General features: G+C 39.4%; 1 protein-coding gene across 5 annotated transcripts in view; it reads left to right on the forward strand.

The window, feature by feature from the left end:
• The window catches only part of ABLIM2 (actin binding LIM protein family member 2), a 150,932-nt gene that overhangs the window by 59,331 nt on the left and 71,266 nt on the right, over nucleotides 1–20,335 (forward strand). For all 5 annotated transcript variants that reach the window (XR_012673451.1, XR_012673452.1, XM_075148656.1 and 2 more), the window contains exons 4-6: nucleotides 8,230–8,345; nucleotides 13,109–13,235; nucleotides 15,687–15,780. Coding sequence is in view for 3 of the 5 variants with exons in the window: in XM_075148656.1 (XP_075004757.1) it covers nucleotides 8,230–8,345; nucleotides 13,109–13,235; nucleotides 15,687–15,780 (337 nt within the window). In the remaining 2 variants the exon portion in view is untranslated. The remainder of the gene's footprint in view (nucleotides 1–8,229; nucleotides 8,346–13,108; nucleotides 13,236–15,686; nucleotides 15,781–20,335) is intronic.

Here is a 20,335-nt window from a genome sequence, read left to right on the forward strand (position 1 = left end):
GCAGCTTGGTACCTAACTTAGGTTTCAGTCAGGCCGTTGGATATATTAACCTCTTGGTGTATTTAGTCAGTCCTTCAGCTGATAGTTTGGAGCTTGGTGGTACAATTTGTCTCGTTTCCCTGGAAATTCAGAACAATTTTCCATATGACTAAATTACTTATTCTTAGGTACCTAACAATTCAGGTGAGCTGAATTGCAATACAGTGAAAATACTCACTAAAACATGCTACAAATATCATGTGTATTGATGACATGCTAAAGCTTTTAAAAATGAAGTTCCTAATACAGTAGTATTTCATATTAAAAAAAAAATTCAGAGATGTTCCCTAACTTTCTGTATAACTAAAGAGTTGGATTAAAAGCTATTTCACTGATGAAGTTTCTAATTGCTGCTATCTAAAACTTCAGTAGAAAGACCCAGATTTGCTTCCGTTGCTTTCCTTAGAAGGACGCACAAATTTATGCTGTCTTCGTCAGAGCCAACTAATGCCCTGCTGACTAGCAGCATCCAATTAGTGTCTCCCAGGGGGGTTGTAACACTGACTTGTGGTGCAGAGCAACAGAAGAATTCTGTCATCTGTTTATAGTAAAAACACTGGACCGGGTCCTCAACTGCTTTAAATCAGCATTGCTTTAATTACCCCAGTCTTTGCAAGCCAGACATAATTTATGTTTTTTATGGGAAAGAGTGTCCTATCTAAACATCATCACCATTTATTTTATTGAGTGATATCCTCATTAAAAATAAGGTGGGTACACTGTAAATACAGAAAAAAAAGCAGAAAAAAGAACTTTTTCTTTTTGTTTAAAAAAAATAATTATTAAAAGGCAAAAAAATGGAGCCATTTGATTTGAGGTACAGGATTGTAAAGCACTCTGCCTTGACATTTTCTTTGGTGGGAAGAGTCAGGAGTACCATTTGTGTCCTCATTTCTTACACATGGGCAGAAACTTTAATGGGCCAAAATCACACCGTCTGAGGCAGTTGGCTGCTCATGCAAACTGCATCTGACGTTACCTTTTACAGCCGGACTTTATTGTGGGTGCTCCGTTAGAAATGTGACTTCCAGGATGGTGTGAACTTGTGAGGTGGTGACTGCCTGACAGCGGGGCTGATCCTGCTCTGATGGAAACCAAGCAAGGCTCTTAGCAACTTCAGCAGGAAAACATCGGCAGCAGAAGGCACTTTGCACTTGTGACAAGGGTCTCCAGAGTGGTGCAGGATCGTTAAGTGCTTTAAATGAGCACTTTTATAACCTGTATTTCTGTAGCTCTGAAGTAACGCTTTTAAACTGTTCCTGCGTTGAATAGTAAACCAGTCACAGTAGCAACTCCTTTCTTTCTTATTTTCAGAGAAGATAAGATTTGAATAGAAACTGGTGGGAAGCGTATGTACCTGCAGATGGTAAAATCAGTGAGAAAATCTAATGTGCATCCAGCTAGCTGGAGCAGTGGGATAAAGCCAGTAACACAAGCCCATTCGTTTTCTGGAGCTCCTGGTATTACTACTTTCGAGTGCCAGGTGGCCGGTGTCACAGGAAAGAGCTGTATTCCCTGGTGCCCTCTGCGCTGCGGTGATAAGCTGCTGCCCTCCTCTGCGAAAAAGCTTATCTGTCAGAAACCCAGCTCATCCCTGGGCATCCCTTGGGACTCAGATGCTATTGCCCTGGGCTGCCACAGGTCAAAGAGTGAAAAAATGAATTAGTATTCAGAGAAAAACGGACTATTAGAAGTACAGTATAATATATCGTCCTATGTGATTGTTTCTCTCTATCTTGCATTGACCAGTTGGCTCTTAAACAAATTCAGGTTTTAACTGCATGTTTGCTCTGCTGGCGTAAAGATTGAGGGTTTAGCCCCATCTTCTTCCAGCGCTGCTTATAGTCCAGTGAAACCGTTTTCTGCTGTTGTGTTTCATTATGATAATGCTTAAAACTAGGAATGAGTAGAAGAATAACAACACAGATTGAAAAATGTTGTAGATTAACTGCTTACTCTGAATTCCCGGGAAGCGGGTGAGCAATCTTATTCTTACAGTTTCATTAATTGGAAGGGGCTGTGTCCTCCAGAGGGCTGCCAAAGACATTTCCTCCAAAAGGTTCACATGTTTGTAAAAGTGAAATAGAAAGAGGGAGAAAATTAAGGCTATCTGTATCAGTAGAAGCTGAGTTTTATTAAAATTGTGCACGCAGCTCTTGTATGGCTGTCAGAGACAGGACTGTACGGCTCCCAGGAGTATCTTATGCAGGATGGGGAAGGGCAGAAATTGAGTCTTTCAAAAAGCAACAGGTAATCATACCTGTGATAGTACTTTTGAAAATGGAATTTTCAGGAGAAGTCTTAGTGTGATAATAAGTTATATAAATATATGTATTAATACATCTATGCAGACCATACATACGTAAGATGTATGGTCTGCATAAGGTTGTACTATAAAAGACTATATTTGATTTCAGTGTTACTGACATGCTGTGTGTGCATAGGGTATCAAAAATCTGGGTTTTGGTTTTAAGGGTTAATGTAATTGGTAAAGTTGCAGGTGTTGTTTATTCACCCAGTTGGAGGAATGTATATAATCATTATCCCTTTAATTTCAGTATTCTTACAATTAAAGGTTTATAGCTTTTTGTGACATGTAAACGATGAAGAGAGGAGGACAATTTGACTCTTACTTAGCTGGGGGGGATAAATTAGCACGTATGTTTCAGGTTAATAACCAAACAGCTACATGTTTCCTTTACATAATTCAGATATTTGAGTTCAGTATTTTGTCTGAATTTAGGAAGCTTTGTCTTGTAACAGCGTATTGACAAGTTGAATATGTGCCGTGCAGAGGTGAATAATGTGTGGAGGGGAAAGAGGCAGTTACATATTCTTCAAGAGGTTTTGTGCCAAATCCAGATCTAAAACTTCTCTCAATCCATTTATATTTCTATTATCTTCAAGAAGGTAATTCACTGCGGCCAGGCAGTTGAATATAAAAATTCAGAAAACTGAAAACTCCCCTCCCGCCCCCCGCAAAGGATTTTATAGTTCTACATACATCACTGCTATTTCTAGAAAGAAGTTGAGGGGGTCTGTGTATATATCTCTTAAGAAGTTAAGACAATATTGAAAATTAGAAGTTAAAATTCAGTTTGTTATGTCAGACTTTTCAAATATGCTAAACCTTTTTAATTGCTCACTTTTTTTAGTGCTGCTGAATTTTAGAAGAGTTTGGTTCCCACTTAAGCAGTACTGGGTACTTCTTAAAGCATCTCATGGAGCAGTCTTCTTCATCTGGAAGTTGAGGCCAACGTTTTGAAATCAGATTGAGTGTTCTTCTTGGCATTTTGATTCTAAACCAAATACATTTATCAATATATGGTGCTTCCTGAACAAAGGAGTCTTGCTATCCTGCTCTTCAGGTTTATGCATGGAGCGTAACTATAGCCGTAGAGTCATGTAAGATGGAGGGGACCTGTGTGGTCCAGCCCCTGGCTCAAGGCAAGTCCAGTTCAAGCAGGCTGCAGGGCATTGTCTGGTCACATTTTAAATGTCTCCAAGGATGGAGATCCCACAGACTCTCTGGACAGCCTGTTCCAGCATTTGAGCACGCTCATGGTAGGTTTTTTTTCTCCTTATATTGAGTTTGCGTTTCCCATGTTCCAGCTTATGTCCACTGCCTCTTGTCCTTTCACTCTGTATCTCTGGCAAGAGCCTGGCTCCAATTTCATATACACGTCATCAGGTAGTTTTAGACAGCAGTAAGATCTCCCCTGAGCATTTCAAGGCCGAACAAGTCCATCTCCTTGAGCCCCTGCGCACGCGTCCTGTGCTCCAGCTCTGGACCTACCCATCTCCACTGGTCTCCCTCCAGTAAATCTTGTCCTGAGGAGCCCAAAATGGTACACGCTCCAGATGCGGTCTCTCAAATGATGAACAGAGGGAAAGATCACTTCCCAGGACCTGCTGACTACACCAATGCAGCCCAGTACGCGGTTGGCCTTCTTTGCCGCAGGGACACTCTGCTGACTCATGTTCAACCTGGTGTCCACCAGGACCCCTATGTCTTGTTATGCTTTCCAGCTGATTAACCCCAAGGTGTACTGGGGCATGGGGTTATTCCTCCCTGGGTGCAGGACTTAGCATTTGCCCTTATTGGTATTCGTGAAGGCAGTAGATAGGAAGTAATGTCCACTTTGTCTCATCAGGTTTAACATCCTGGGTCAAATTTGTCCCTATGGAGCAACCTTGAGGGATGTGATTGTACCAGGTACAAGTTAGAGAAGAATTTGATCCTGTAGGTCCTCAGGTTGCAGTCTGATATTGCGCCTGACCCAGTGTAACTGCAGGCTGCTACTGAAATGGATAGCTCTGCTCTCCCCACGTCCCTGACCATAGGCTTCTGTTAATTTTCTTATATCAAATTTAGTTGACTGTTCAGCCACAGAGTCAGATCAGCAACTTAAAGGACAGAATGCCATCCATTTGCTCTGAAAAGAACTGAATATTTTCTTTTGTCCCAGAAAGCTTGAATGACATGCCCACAGCTGCATAGGTTGAGGCATGGTGCAGAGAAGGGCGAGACCAGGTCCAGACCTTTCAGTGTCAGCACACAGTTACCCTGGATTAGGCTGATGGTGGTTTGATGTTTTACAATATAATTTTGTTGGTCAGCTCCAGTTGTTTCTGGGTTTACAAATATTGTAGGCAGGTGGATAAAACAAAATTCATTGGGAAATGAATCATAGAAGATGTATTAAAATCCTACAAGCCATTTCAGAGAGCTGCTTTAAAGATGCTTTTAATTCTAATTTTAAAAATAGATTATCCAACTGTGAAAATCACACTGAATATTTTTAAAAAGATAAGTAGCTAATTAAAACCCATACCTAGCAATGTTGAGTGTGTGACTGGTTGTGAGATGTCATTATATTCGAAGGCAGATATGCTGCGCTTAACCTACAATGCTATATATAGTCCTGCTCACAAGTTAAAGAGCTCAGAAACTGAAACCTTGTTAATTGACTGTTACCACCTTCTGTTGTGCCTTCACTCGTGCCGGCGTTGAAATCCTTGAGTAGGGCTGCTTGTGAAAGGGAGAGGTCAGATGTTACGGAAATACTGGCAAATGTGTTGTGTATGAATTCTGGGTTCCCAATGAACGAAATAGCGAAGCAAATGCCGCGACTTAATTAGGAGTTTAGAAGACCAGTGAGGGAAGGAAACGTCTGCCTGTACCTTTGGGCGGACAACTTCCAAGGAGGATTTCCCTGCTTTTGTAGAGCAAAGTATCTTGCAGACTTGAAAAACTTAATAGAGAAGTGAAATTGTTGCCCTCTCCCCTCTGAATGGAAGGGCACAGTGAATAGTTCCTAAACTTTCAGAAAATAGGCCAAATAAGGTATGTTTATGGGGTAGGAAAGCCTCCAAAACGCTCACCCCGACGGAGGCTCTGTGGCGTGCTGTGGTGCCTGTGAGCTTTGGCGTGATTTGTGGGTGTCACATACCTGGCTCTGTCTTTGTGCTGTAGGAGGTCAATTTTCCTATTCCTCTCTAAGTTTTAACTGTATTTTCTTTCAGATTGTTTAATTGCCTAGCTTAGCTGAGCTGATTCAAAGTGAACTTCCCTACTTCTACTTTATCTGTTTCAGCTGGACTTCTGTGTTCAGCTGGAAGTTCAGCTGAATTTTTGTTAGGTACATCATTGAGTAAAAAAATATATTAACTTTGCCTCTGGCTTCTACTCCTGATATAATAGATACAAGAATGCTCAGTAGTCATGGTCCTTCTTCAGAGCAGTGAATCGTCTATGGCTTCCAGGATATCACCATCTCCAGGATTGTTAATGGTGCAAAGCCTGCCGTTTTACTGAGACCTCTCACGAGAGTCCAGTTGGGTCATTAGCTGAGTCCCAGTCTTGTTCCTCATAAAAAGTATGGCAAACCATACTTGATGGTAATATCCTGCCCAGGGCATGCAACTGTGCATGAGAATGAAAGATATTGGGACTGCTGGCAGTGTAATTGTGTGATTGTATCTGTGGAGCAGGTTACCATTTTTGTGGGGGTTTAATTCAAAATAGATTACCAGTGGTTGTAATGAATATATGGGTGTCTGTAAATCAAGATGAGATGTCTTCCTAAAAACACATAGGAGGGCAATTCCAAGTTCTTGTCTCAGTTCTGAAACAGTTGAAATTCCTTGGCTTGTGCCTTTAAAGGTCAATCAATAGTGCTTAGTTCTAGACTTGATTCTGTAACATTTTATTAAAATGAAAACATGATTAAATGGTGTCTTTCACATTGGCAGTAGAAAACTGGGACAGCATTTGAATTATATCACCCCGTTGTTAAGACAGTTTTTGCTAATTAGTCATTAATTTTCATTATCTATATAGAAGTGTATCACATTTGGTAATTTTTATTCGAATGAATGTATGTTCATCTCCAGAGGTCCTTTCCAACCTCAACTGTTCTGTGATGTTCATGAAACCCTTTTATTATTCCATATATTAGAAGGCTCCGTGACTTTAAGCAGTATAAAAATCCATTGCGAATAACAGTTATGACCTTAAAAGAACATTTTTTTTTTTTTAATACATAACACAGGAGGTTGCTGCTGCTGGATTGCTGCAAGACAGGACAGACTTGCTGCTCACTGGAGCAGTGTGGCTCCATCACATCCTTTCTGTTATACTAGAGGTAGTGTTGTCTTCTTCTGATCAGGTTGTTGAATAAAAGTCGTGGTACAAAATCCTCTCTTGAACAGGTGGAAGTTTAGAACTCTTGGATCTGTACTAACACGGTGTTGGGCCTGTTTGTGGCAGAATCACACATGGAATTCTGTACCAGAATCACAACATGGTTTAGTTGTGTCAAAGAGCAGGACAATTTTAAAGGGTATTTCCATAAAATATTTTTCCTTAGCTTAACTTTAAGTAAGTAAGAAGGTAGCAAGTATTTGGAGTATTAAGTCATTAGTGAAGGGAAAAAAAAAAAGTGAAAAGCAGAATTCATTATCAGATATCCAAAGATATAACAATATTTAAACTCCATGTGTTCTCATAATTTTTAAAGTATTGCCTATGGTCCCAATGGATGACAGTGTTGAACACTTATTTAGCTGGTTTAAAATAGATTTTAGTAACATTATTTAGAAACAAAGGACAGCATTGCTTTTATTCTCTTTTTAAGTAATAAACGCAACACAAATGTTGAATAAGCCACTCTTGGGTGGTTTAGGGAGCAAAATAATGTTTATGCTTAGCAAGAAGTATCTGTGCAGCTTTTGTAGTGAAGACCACCTCTCAATTGGTATGAATTTGATAGCGTTTGTGGGGGAATGTCATGCAGACTTTTAAAGAAATATTAATGAAGTAATCTGATCAGATGGACTGCACCATGAGGCAGAAGGCTTGCATTATGTTTGTGCCCCACTTAAGCCATATTTTGCTAGCTTGCTTGGGATTTAGTTGGACATGAGCTTTGGGTGGAGTGAAACGTGTTTCTAAATCCTGACCATCCTTTGCTGCATTGTGAAGTGATTTGTCCATCTGGTCCTCTTAGAGAAAAGACCTCAGTAGTTTCTGTGCCCAGACAAGAAAGCTCACGGTGGAAAGCTTTTTGTTTTAAGGACAATGATGAAAAGGAAGGATTTAATTAAGTGTAAGGAGAGCTGTTGCTGAGTAGAGCTAACAAGTAATGTAGACACTTCAGGTTTTATTTTCTCCTATGGGGGTTCACTGACATGTGCTTTCTGAGCATGTAGACTAAGAGAAGGACTTTGATATGATCAAAGTTGGGAGGACAAATGCTGGTTTTTTAATGTATATAAGTCATCACTTTCACACAGCATTTTAACAACATAAAAGCAGCTGCATTTGCCTGTACTTACTCCCTGTAATGCCAATTTTATTTTCATTCTGTAACTGATCCTGTTAGTGATCAACCCTTGCTGATACTACATTTCTTAAATACACAAGGATTTGGACTTGAGTGCTCAGTGTGTTTCTGTATCTTTAGATATTATTTTTTTCTTAGTAGCTGTAACATCTGCGTTTGCAGTTGTCTGCTTGATATGTCCCTTCGATACTTCAGCCTCCAAGTGGCTGAAAAATCATTAATGAGAACTGGACAAGTAGAGAAAGAGAAACCAGAGTAATAATCAGTTCCTTTATGGAATGATATTTAATTTTGATAAAGGCATGAGACTGTAACCTGTATGCTTTTTTTTCCTGTGTTGTAGGCTGCCTTTCCCTGCAGGCGACCGGGTAACTTTTAATGGGAAGGAGTGCATCTGCCAGAAATGTTCCCTGCCCCCTTCCAGCAGCACCGGCTCTTTCCCGGTACAGAACCTGCGAAGTAAGTAGGGGTTTCGGCTCTTTTCTGTTGGTACTTCTTAGTCTGCACAGGTTTAAAGAACACAATCTTACACTGATATGTTTAACTGGAATTTTTACCACTATGCTGCTTAAAAGGTGTCAAGAAATACAATGTAGTCTTGTGAAAAGTATATGGCAGTTTTCTGAGAAGTCTTGATATTAAAAAGAAACACAAATGGTGCCATTATAGGGTTAATGATACGCAGAAACCTCCCAGAACATTTGATTAAAACTGGAGTAAATCAAATTATTTGGAGAAAGGCGTAATATAGATGTTAATATTTCTGAGGTTTTAGTCCAACTCCAGCTAAAATAAAATCCAACATGATATTTAATCATTTGTAAGTGTTCCAGGATTGCTTCAGAAAATAGCAGTGACATGGCTGCATGGCTAAATACTACACAGGAAGGGTTAATGTATGCAACGTGACCAGAAGGACATTTGCCTTGATCTCGATACTATTGTGTACTATCAGAAGATAGAAACACTGCAGAGAAGAAATGTGGTCTTTTCATAACACGTTTTTTACAGCAGATCATGGAGTGGCATTGTTGCTCTGAACTCTGTCCTTTGCTGATTTGTTCATGAGGAGCTGCCATGCTTTAACATTCATCCACCGCCTATATGTAATTAAACATCAACAGCAATTCAATTAAACAGCAAAGACAGAAATATTTTTAATGACTATCATATCGCATCAAGCTGGATTTGGCAAGGCTAGGGAAGGACCCCATAGATTGCTCTTCTTTGTATATAAGGAATCCAGCTCACTTCAGGGAAAAATTTCTCCTCTTTTTTCGTTTTTCTTTGTTTTTCCCCACACCTCTCTTTTTACAGAAGTTTTCACCCTCTACTTTCTCCAGTTTGTCAGCAAAAGCTGCTGCGTGAATGCAGCGAGAGACGCTATGCTGATTCCTCTCTTGCTAATGCTGTTCTCTTTTGGGGAGGGGATGGCCCTCTCTCCTAGGTGCTTTCTCTGGTCACTTATTCCAGAAACGGATCATCATCAGCCATCTTGGCTGGCTGCATTTGCAGATCCATACTTTAATGGCCTATCATCTGTTTGTCTCCTTGTCATATGGGAAAAGTGGTTTTGACTTTCATGGAAATTATTTGCCTGGTTGAGTACTGACAGAACAACGTCATTTGATTATCTGTGATACAGAATCCTTTAATGTACTTACATTCCCTTTCTCTGTACACACACACATACCTTAGAGAGTTTTTCTTGTGTGGCATTTCCCCAGCTCGCTCAGGTCGCTGCACCAAGCCTCCCCAGTGCACTGGTATCTGCAAACCTCAGCAAACCACTTGCCTCAAAGAGAAGGAGCACTGGAAGCATATCTTTATGGCAAAACCTGACCTTGGAAAACAAAAGTGTAGCTTTTCCCTGAATAAAATCTCAAACAGATGCAAGTATTTAAACCTCAAATACAGGTCTGCTTTCAAACGCATTAGAATTGGAGGAAATCTTGCTTGCTACAGCTTTTAGTGGATTCAGATAAGAGTCTTGGTTCAAACCTGGATACCTGCCACACTGTAGACTGGAGTTCTAAAATAATTTGATTTGGTTTTCACCTGAGACTTAACCACCTCTGCTTTTCAACTAATGTAGTGATGGGGGTGAGCTGATAGATACCATGGCTTCTTAAAGGGCAAACTGAGGTCCATATCTGGTCTGCAAGTAAATTGTGCCATGATGTTGCCATGATCCCAGCTAAATATCTCCCTTACCTGTGTAGACTATGTCCATTCTTATCTCTTCCTTATTCCATTTCCTCAGTGTCTTGCAGTGCTGATTTCCTGGTGACATGCAGCACGCAGCTGGCCCAGGAGCTGCAGAGCTCCGGGGCTTTGGAAAATTGGGTAGCAATGGTATAATCCCTCCTTGGTGTGGGGAGTAGGGCTTTGATGGGTCAATGGGAAGCACTGCAGCCACAAGGACATGGAGATGCGTGCAGGTATATGTAGCAGGATATGTCAGAGCCTGATCAATGATAATATACAGAAAATTAACCAAATATCTAAAAAGATACTAAAGAATTTGGGAAACATTCATATTAGTACGTAATATGTGAAAGAGCTGTGTAGTAACAGCTGTTTTCCAAGCACTTACTAATCCTTAGGCTAGAACCAGTGTTTCAGGAATAATCAAGCAGTGTCAGAGACATCTTGGTTGAACTGGAAAATTGAAAGTCCAAAATGGCTGTCTGTAGTTATGCTACATAGTACACAAGCAATAAATGTCGTTAGTGTCTCCTTGTTTTAACAGCAGTCTTCTTGCAAAAGACCTTAACGTTTTCAACGAACAATTATTTTTATAAAAGAACAGTAGTGCACAAAAACACGTGACTTCGAGCAAGCTGAGTCAAGGACCAAGTAATGTCTTGACCCGCTGTTAGGCTGGTTTTGCGCTTGGCTCAGAACTGCCTGATACATACTATGTATGTTATTCGTCAACCTATTTATCTCTGACTTGAGCTCAAGAATGCTTTCAGGAGATCTCTTGGGACTCCTTGGGCTCCACATCACCGCCCCTTCTGACCAGTCCTTCTATTTTCATCCTCCCAGTTTGGTTTTGACCTCCTTTATGCGTTACATTTGAAAGAAATGAGGAACGTCAAATATTTGCTTTTTTGCCCAAGTCCTTGAGTTTTTTATTACTATATAAATACATAGCTACCTGTTTTGTTTCTTTTATAAAACGCTAGCTGTGAAAACCTCTTGTGGCAGTGTTGATGTTGAAAGAGTACTCAGGGAAGAATATCAACATGTAGCAGCAAATTGATGTGTTCTGCAGAGTCATTGGTTGAAATTAGGTGAGTCACCAAAGGATGCTGCATCCAAGACAGGAAGACAAGGACATTGCATCAATAGGCACTGTTGGCATAGCAACCACAATATTTGTTTTTAATTATCTGGAATTTAACAGAGAAAACAGCAGTTAAGAATAAAAAAGTAACTCACAAAATGCTGCATTTCTGCTCACCCAAGCTTAAACTAGATGAAAGGTGAATGACATCTGAGCACAAAGTGTTGTATTAAGTTTGTGAAATAAACCCTCAAGCAGTGAGATTAAATAAGATTACCAGATGAACCCCTGGTGCAGGGGAGATCACAAAAAAAATATCTGATTGCCATTAAAGAATAGATACTGCAGTATTTATTGTCTTGTGGGACTAAATCCAGGCACACACCCAAATGTTCTCTTTTATTAGCAAAACTCAAATGTTCTGATCTGTGGTGCACACGCTTTTGTGCTGGGCTTGTTTCCACATATTGGTGCTCTACAGGGTGATATTAGAGAGACACGTTATTACTCCCTTAATCCATTCCAAATCCACTAAAGGAAAATAAGAACTATCCTTTATTGTTGTGCGCTCAGAAATTAAACATTCACAATTGCACTAACAGAGCGTCTCATTAGGGTCACGTAACCAACTAAATAGAATCTTAAATCAGGAAGTTTTTAATAGGACTGTTTAAGTCTTAATGAGATCCTATGTTTGATGTTCTTAATAAATAGATAAATCTTTTTTAAAGCTTTTGTGTATCTTTCTCTCCATGCAAGACATTGTTGTGGGGTTTTTTTCTCTTCTGGCATCTCTAAATGACTCTTCAAATGTCTTTCAGGGTTTGTCTTTTCTCTAGCAAATTGTTGGTATACATGAAGAATTCCTAAAAAATAAGATATGTTTTCACATAAGATGGAAGGATTAGAAGGGTTATTGAGATACTGATACTAGAATTAGTTTATTACTGATGTTTATCCCTATTTTTCCGCATATTCTGACTGTTTTAACATTTTGTAAGAAAATTATACATAGACCGGAATCTATGGGTTCAAATCCCATGTCAGTGTAGCTTCCCTAAACAGAGCCCTCACTGGTGGACTGCTGGCATGGAAGCTAAGAGTGGATTTGGCTTTTGCTACCGTATCAAAAGCCTCCATCATTAAAAAAAAACCAAAAAGCAGCCAAACCCACAAAGAAGTCTTGTCCTCAGTTACTTTTTCTGAGGTGTATAGCTACTTCTCATATAGCCTGTTTAACCAACATAGCCTAGCTTATGTTATCCAGTTATGACATGTTTTGCATTTAATTTTCCTTACAACTTTTTGGAGCTTTATATAAGTGAATTTCTATAAATAATAAATATGTAAGTGAGTGTCTACAAATATATAGCTAGCCATCACTTTCACATGTTGCAATGTCACTACTACTCAGGAATTTGTAATGCTTCTCAAGTATTGGTGTTACAGAAGTTCACATCAGAATTTCAGCTTAGTTTTTTCCACAGCTGCAAAAAGAATTTTGAACTGTGACTAAAGCTTTCAGAGCCAGAAGCAAAGTCTAATATGAAGGTTCCATTATTTGTTTTAATCTCATGACTTTTAGGTCTTTTTTTGTTACTTTTATTGGGCTGATTTGTGATGCTTGAAAACTTAATCAGCAAAACTTCGTATCTTTTAAACACAGTATAAATGTATTACAATAAAACCTAAGTGACTAGGAAACCTAGGTCATTAGTTTTTTATTTGAATGATTCACGTCTTCTAGCAATGTTAGGACAATATTAGGGCAGCACCTCTTGTCATCCATCAGTGAGCAGCCAGCAGCAAGGTTTAGAGCCTGCACGAGCTGTTACTAGGACACCGATGGATCCTCATACTGCAGTAACCAGTATTGTTACGTGACCATCTAAAGCGTGTGATTCACTCATATTGGATTTTTCTTTTGCAGATTGTGGGGGCTGTGGTTCAGAAATAAAAAATGGACAGTCTTTGGTTGCCTTGGACAAACACTGGCATTTGGGCTGTTTTAAGTGCAATACATGCGGCAAGCTATTGAATGCAGAGTACATCAGCAAGTAAGTTGAGTGGAGGAGAATTTTCATTCATTTTCAGCATTCTTTTAGTACCAAATAATTAATTCAGTGTTGCATATCCTTTAGTTTGTGTTTATCAGTGTTTGGAGGTATATAAAAGATTAGAGATTATTACCTAAATTATTATCTAAATTGTATTAAACACAGAAAAGTTCAAATTAGGAAAAGTAGAATTTGTCCACTTACCTGGAATGGGACTTGCCAAAGCTATAGGAAGGCAATGGGTGGAGTATGCCCTTACTTATCTATGTTTGACTTTGCTATACGTGATGCTGTAACGTGAACAAGCAGATATTATCCTTTCCATGTGTTTCATATAAGCAAAAATATTCTCAAAAAGTTCATTAAGGAGGTACGTATTATGCTTTTGCGCTGCTCCAGACCCTTGTGCTGTCAGATTTGGACTGAATGTGATGACAGCAATGAGAGGCAGCACAAAGTACACACACAGACCAAGTCCCATGTCAACACTCCTATCAATCCGGTGAGATACAGGGCTTTCACTGGCCAAGGCACCTGGGATTAATTTCTGCTTCGGAGAAGTGTATTGATACAGTGAAATTTTCCTAAACAGCTGAGTAACTCCATCACCAGTGCCCAGAGATGATGGAGTTTCAGAGCCAATGTCCCACTGACTTTCAACAATTCTTTGGATTTAGATTAATACAAGTATAACATTTAATTTCGCAGCTTGCACTGGAGGCTGAAAAAACAATATTTAATAAAAGGGTGTTCTTAAGTAAGGTTTTGCATTATCTCAAATGTTATGCTACTCTGCTGTATTTTGGTACAGTGCTTTTTTTGCTTGTTATTTAATAATAAAAACCCCATAAATTGTAAAGATAAAGTTGTTGTGAAATCCTGTTTTAAAAAAAGCTAAGTGCCAAACAAAATAACTCAAGAGAAGAAACATCCTTGCTTCAATTAATTCAATTAATTATTGTGATAACGTATAGGTTAGTCTCTAAGAAATCCAACTTGTGTGCTATAAAATTAATTTTTATGTTTCTCCAGGGAAGTGTCCAATAAAATTATGCCTCTGCTAATAAATCTGTCTGATCATGGGCTATTTTAGCATAGCACACTAAACATATTTAACTATGTTAAATATGGGCTACAAAAATGATCAGAGGGATGGAATGCCTCTCCTATGAAGAAAGGCTGAGAGAGTTGGGGTTGTTCAGCCTGGAGAAGAGAAGGCTTTGGGGAGACCTTATTGCAGCCTTTCAGTACTTAAAGGAGGCTTATAAGAAAGATGGTGGCAAACTTTTTAGCAGGGCCTGTTGCGACAGGACAAGGGGGAATGGTTCTGAACTAAAAGAGGAGGGTAGATTTAGACTAGATATAAGGAAGAAATTTTTTACAATGAGGGTGGTGAAACACTGGAACAGGTTGCCCAGAGAGGTGGTGGATGCCCCATCCCTGGGAACATTCAAGGTCAGGTTGGACGGGGCTCTGAGCAACCTGATCTAGTTGAAGATGTCCCTGCCCATAGCAGGGGGGTTGGACTAGATGACCTTTAAAGGTCCCTTCCAACCCAAACTATTCTATGATTCTGTGTTTAACTTGCACTTTGAAACAGAAGAATCTCCAGTTTCTTCTAGAGTAATTTATTTTCATTCATCGGTTTAGTGGTCTAAATGTAAAATTTTGTAAAATTGTGATCTAAATGTAAAATTAACAAATAGGTTCATTTCAGAGCAATAGCCCAAGTGTTCTGGTTCTGGCTTTTATAATAAAAGCTAAGACTTCTGGTTTTATTCTTCATATTTTTAAATTGTACATTATCTTAAATCACTTGTGGTGGCAAAATAACTGTTCACACCATGCATGAACATACTGCAAGATCTCTTCTGCTGCTCAGGTTGAAGTCTCTTAGTCATTACTGGCTTCCACAGAGCAGGTTCCCGAGTTGGTTAATCCATGACTGTCTTTAAGCAAGTCCAGTCAAGAATGTCAGTAGACTTAAATGTTAATCAAAATTTGGTTTACAGTCAAGATAGTCAGTTGAGAAGTTACTCTGAAGTCTAAGCTAAGTACAATTAAATGATAAATAAAGAGGGAAAGAATAATATGTAGAAATAAGTATTTTTTCCAGAGTGCGAACCACATGGAAGAATTTAATGAGTAACACTATCAAAACAAATGGTGTGAGAGTCTCAGGGACTGAACGTTGTGACTGGGGGAGAGACGATGGCTGAATTCAGTGGCAAAGCAGGAAAGTGGGATCATGGTAGACTCTGAAGGGCCAGAATAGTTCATTAACTACTTAATTCTTTACAAAATTAATAAATAAAAGTATTTGGGAGGGGGAAAAGTCGATGAACACCCTGTGAAGTGTTGAAGCATTAACCAATTTTAGCTGTATAATCTCCCAGTAAACCTGTAAGCCTACCTAAAGCAATCTCTGTATGGCCTCTTGTTCTTCCCTAGGGATGGCGTTCCATACTGCGAAATGGACTATCATGCAAAGTTTGGTATCAAATGTGACAATTGTGAAAAGTATATCACAGGAAGAGTGCTTGAGGTAAGCAGAACCTGTCTCCAAACACATCTCAAAGTACAGAGACTTGCTCTTTTGGGTCTAGTCATATGCTCACAAATGAGTATTAATGCAGCAGTTTAATATTACTTTTGTGAAATACTACGTACTTTTTCTATAATTTTTTTCTGTTTCTTCTCTTAATGGTTTGATAATACACATACTCCCTAAGTGGATATTAGTGGTACTGGAGAACGTTCGGGTGGCAGAAGTAATACATGAATGGGTTATCAGGCACATTTTAATACTTACACTAAATTCCTTTGTAACTCCGGTTCTTTGATTCTGTTTTGCGTTTCCCAGAGTTAGGGTGAAGCTGCTGAAAAACTAAAATGAATCATTTGAAATGTATTTTTGCACCCAGAAACAAGCTATGTTGCAGGGGTTTTTTGAGTTTGTTGTTTTAAAAGGGTTGTTTAGTGTAGGTGAATGTTTATCCTTTATGCAAAAGAGATTTCCCTATAACTGACCCAGGGTCAGAAATGGATATATTCCTTTCATCTAAACAGAATTTATCCTTGGATCTAAGTGTATGGTTATCCAATCAATGTTATCATTTATCCACTTTTTCTTTCTACCCTTTCCCTGTATCTTGTGAAGCCTTAGCAGTACTAGAGTTAGGAAGAGGTTCCCCAGGTCGCTCAGTTCAGTCCTTTCTCTTCATCAGTTAAGAAGGCCTGGAGAAGTCCCAGAGGACTTCCACCAGAGGAAGATCTGCTAGGAGTCATACAAAGACTTAACTATCCAAATGGTGGACAATTATAGCTATGGAAGGGACTGAGAAGCAAGTGGACGGAAATGATGAGTCCATACTAGATGGCATGGTATGGTGTTAGGATTAGGCATGGGAGGCTTTTCCATTATCAAATGTTTTTACAGACATCTCAGAAAACAGACTTCTTCTAAGGGATTTGAAAGAGTATAAAGACAGCTTTCTCATTATTTACAGATGGCTGTCAAGTGGGAGAGGCAAAACAGAAGGAAACAGTAAAAAAACTTCAAAAATGTAAGGGGTGACCAGCGGAAGCTGCTACATGTTTTCAGAGATGTCAGCCTTTGACACTGAATGAAAGGTAGTAAGAGGGGGTGGGCTTTGGAGGTGAAGCTGATTAACTTACATTTGATGTGATAAAGAAGAGAGACATGAATGCAGAGAGGTGTGTGTCATGGTAAAAGTTATAGCAAATTTGGGGTGCACTTACCCATAGCAGGTTACAGGGAGTGACTAATACTAAGATGGGAGAAGAACAGAAGCTCCAATTTCTCAACTGACTCTTAGCTTCATAATAGCGTGTTTTTCTGTCCTGGTTCTTGCCTTGAAATGTCTGTACAAAAATATTCCTCTTATTTGGTAATATTTTACCTGCAATATGGTTAAACAACAGCATGTGATGTTATGTGGTTAAAAACTGGGTCCTTACTGTCTCTGTGGATGATGAAAAGAAAAAAAAGCTAAAAAGAAGATTTGCATAGTTACAGTGCTGAGTTGGATTTGTAGGACCTGGGGGCACATGTGGCTGTATCTGTTTCTTCTAACTGCTTGGTGAGCGCGTACTGAACAGGAGGAGAATTCCTTGTTTTTATTGTAGATGGACCAATAACAAACTTGAGAAAAGTTAATTCTTTAAAGCTGTTGTAGGAATTTTACCGTGACTGATTATATCTGTCATTGTAGTTCTAGGTGATGTTTTTGGTTAGTGCACGTATGCCCCCCTCCTCTCCCCTTCCCCAATGTTGCTCTGATGGCAGTGCTGTAGCACTGATTCTTTTCTTACTTTGGTACTGGTGCAGGCTGGGAGCGACTTTGATTGAAGTCTGTGGCATTTAACTGTGGAAAAAATACTGTTGCAAGATTCTGAAACCGTTTTAAAAGAAAGATGAGGAGAAAGGACTTTCGCGATCTGTAAAAACAGAGCAGTGTCAGATAGTGTCACTGTCAAATAGGAAAGACAGGATGAAGTTAGTGTGAAGCAGGCAATGGATTTGAACAGGTACAATGACACTTAACGTCTGGAGGCTTGTTACAACAACCTCAAAACTTTATGGTCTGTAACCTTCTTTCCATAAGATTGTATAAAACAATTTGTTGTTTTGTGTGCAACAAAACTAATGAAGCTTGAATATAGGTGAATGTCCTGTGTCCTAGCATTCTGCTGTCACGATGGCTCTCCCAAAATACCTGCTCCCACCCCCTCTGTTTCCCCGTGAAATATCTCGAGAGCTTTCTTTACATTTCCGCTGCCTGTTTACATGGTCAAAATGTGACACACAGTGTGAGGCTCCTTCCATGGTGATCAGCCTGTGATTTCCATGAGCCTTTGGACCTCTGTAAGGGATCACTTTAAATGGCGTTGAGTTTCAGTGTTGACCAAGGAGAGCAGTCAGATAAGGGGGTAGCATGCACACCTCATTTCATTAGGAAGCTAGACTAAAAGTCATGACCTAAGCAAAAAGATTTGAAAGAACGCAGAGACCGTATCCATAGGTAACACAGTTAAGTCATTTGTTGTTTGTCTGCAGCAGACGGACTTGTTCGAAAGGCTTGGAATTGGGGCTGATTCTTCCATCTTTCTGGTATCAAACTCGGTGTGTGTGTGTCACCGGGCAGCTTGCTGGTACGTTTGTGTATCTCCTGGTCAGGAGGACAGAAAGAAGAAAAAGTAGCCATGGCTGCTTTTTGTTGTGAGATGTATTTTTTGTGGAATTGTCTGGAATCTTGAAACGTTTTTCAAAACTTCAGTGTTTCTTTTTACCATCTTGAATATAATCTGGAGATACACAGAAGTAATAGGGCAAATTTCTGTTAAAGTGGGGGAAAATCTTGACAGCAATACTTAATAGTCTCCCAAGGGAGCTGCTGGAAGCTATCACTTAGATCGTATTAAAACAAGATTGGACAAGGCACTGGAAAATCTACGTTAGGAAACAGTCCTGCAATGACAAAGGGAGGGACCATATGACCTAATAGGATTTTTTCCATTTCTGATTTCTGTGATAATGTCAGGAGGACAGCTGCTTCCACAATTATTCTGTGCCCAGATCTTATAATATTGTCTCCCTTTCCAACACTTGTTCGTTTTAAGTGTTTATTCAGCAGAGGAGGAAGGGAGAGTCAACTAGTGTGAGTTACTGATAACTTATAAAAATATGGCTGTTTTTGTACGTTGCCAGCCAAATACAATGATGATTTAGTCACTTAAATTCTTCCTTCAGCCCATTTTCTGAAGACCAGGTTCATTCCATGTAGTAGATGGGCTTAAACACAGATAGCTCTGTTTATAATTCCTTTCTTGTTTCTTTCTTCCCCTGCCGTCTACCTTCACTTGCCCCCGGTCTCCCAGGGAACTTGTACTGGAAAAGCTACAAAAGGGGCTGAGCAGCTAATTTACAGAGACCATAATTCTTCTGTTGCTTTTAAAGGCAACAGTTTTGCTGTTCTTTTTACAAAAACCATGCCCACCAGTGCTTTTATGGGCAAGTTTGCTTTGCTTGTGAAGCATACAGAGCACTGTTTAATGCAACATCAGTCCTCTCCTAGAAATTGCTGTTTTATCCCTGACCATATATATTGATAAACCTACCATCTTAAATGGGGAGCAAGAGGTGGCTGGAGTTTACTTTATAGTTTGACTTAAAATGCAGTGCGACTGAAAACCTTTAGGGAGAAAAAGGGTTTATTTTAATGCTTATGCTATAGCTCTGTTCCCAATCCAGCAATAGCTAAAATCATGCAATAACACAGAAAATAAACACATTTTAAAATAACAAGCTGTTGATTTTTATAACCAGCCATTTCCCTTTTGTCGCATTGCAATCTATTTCTCTGCATTTGGCACTAAAAATATTTTTTCTCTCTCTTTCTATCACAAGCAGTTATTTATTAATTAAAATCACAACTTGTGCTAATGAGCATATCATAAAAATAGACAAAATAAGTATAATAGCTTTTTTCTAAAAATACACTGTATTTTGCATGATAATTCAGAGCCTGATACAAACCCCTTTCAATCAAGAAAAGAGTTTCCATTTCTTTCCTGATCTTTAATCAGTCTTCTAGCTGTGTTTTGCTCGGAGGAGGCGGAGGAGGGTTGCCTGCCTCCAGTCCTTCCCCCATGACAAGCCGTGCAGAAGCTTGGAAGGCTGGTGGTGGAGGTGCATGGAGGAGCTGTGTGACAGCCAGTGACTCCTCCCGGTCCCCTCTTGAGGAACATGCCTGGGTTTCCGTAACATCTGATATTTAGAAACTCAATGCCAGCAAACTCTCTATTTTTAAGTGGTCTCTGTATAGTGATTAATTCTTCTGATACAGATTGATTTTTAGCTTTTTCAATCTTCTCCCCTTTAATTGATGAACTCTAAGGAGAATTTATGGAGAACAGTTTTAGTTCCTCCCAGCTTTTGTTTTGCAAAACTGAATGACCCAAATTCTCCTCTGCTCATGAAGTCAGCTCCAGGCTCTTCTGGTGATGCTGGTGGACCTTTTCACTGTCTATTCCCAGCTGGAACCACCTTCTCTCAGCATGGGTGGACATTTTACTCC

This window comes from Calonectris borealis, chromosome 4, assembly GCF_964195595.1.
Source record: "Calonectris borealis chromosome 4, bCalBor7.hap1.2, whole genome shotgun sequence".
Lineage (NCBI taxonomy): Eukaryota > Metazoa > Chordata > Aves > Procellariiformes > Procellariidae > Calonectris > Calonectris borealis.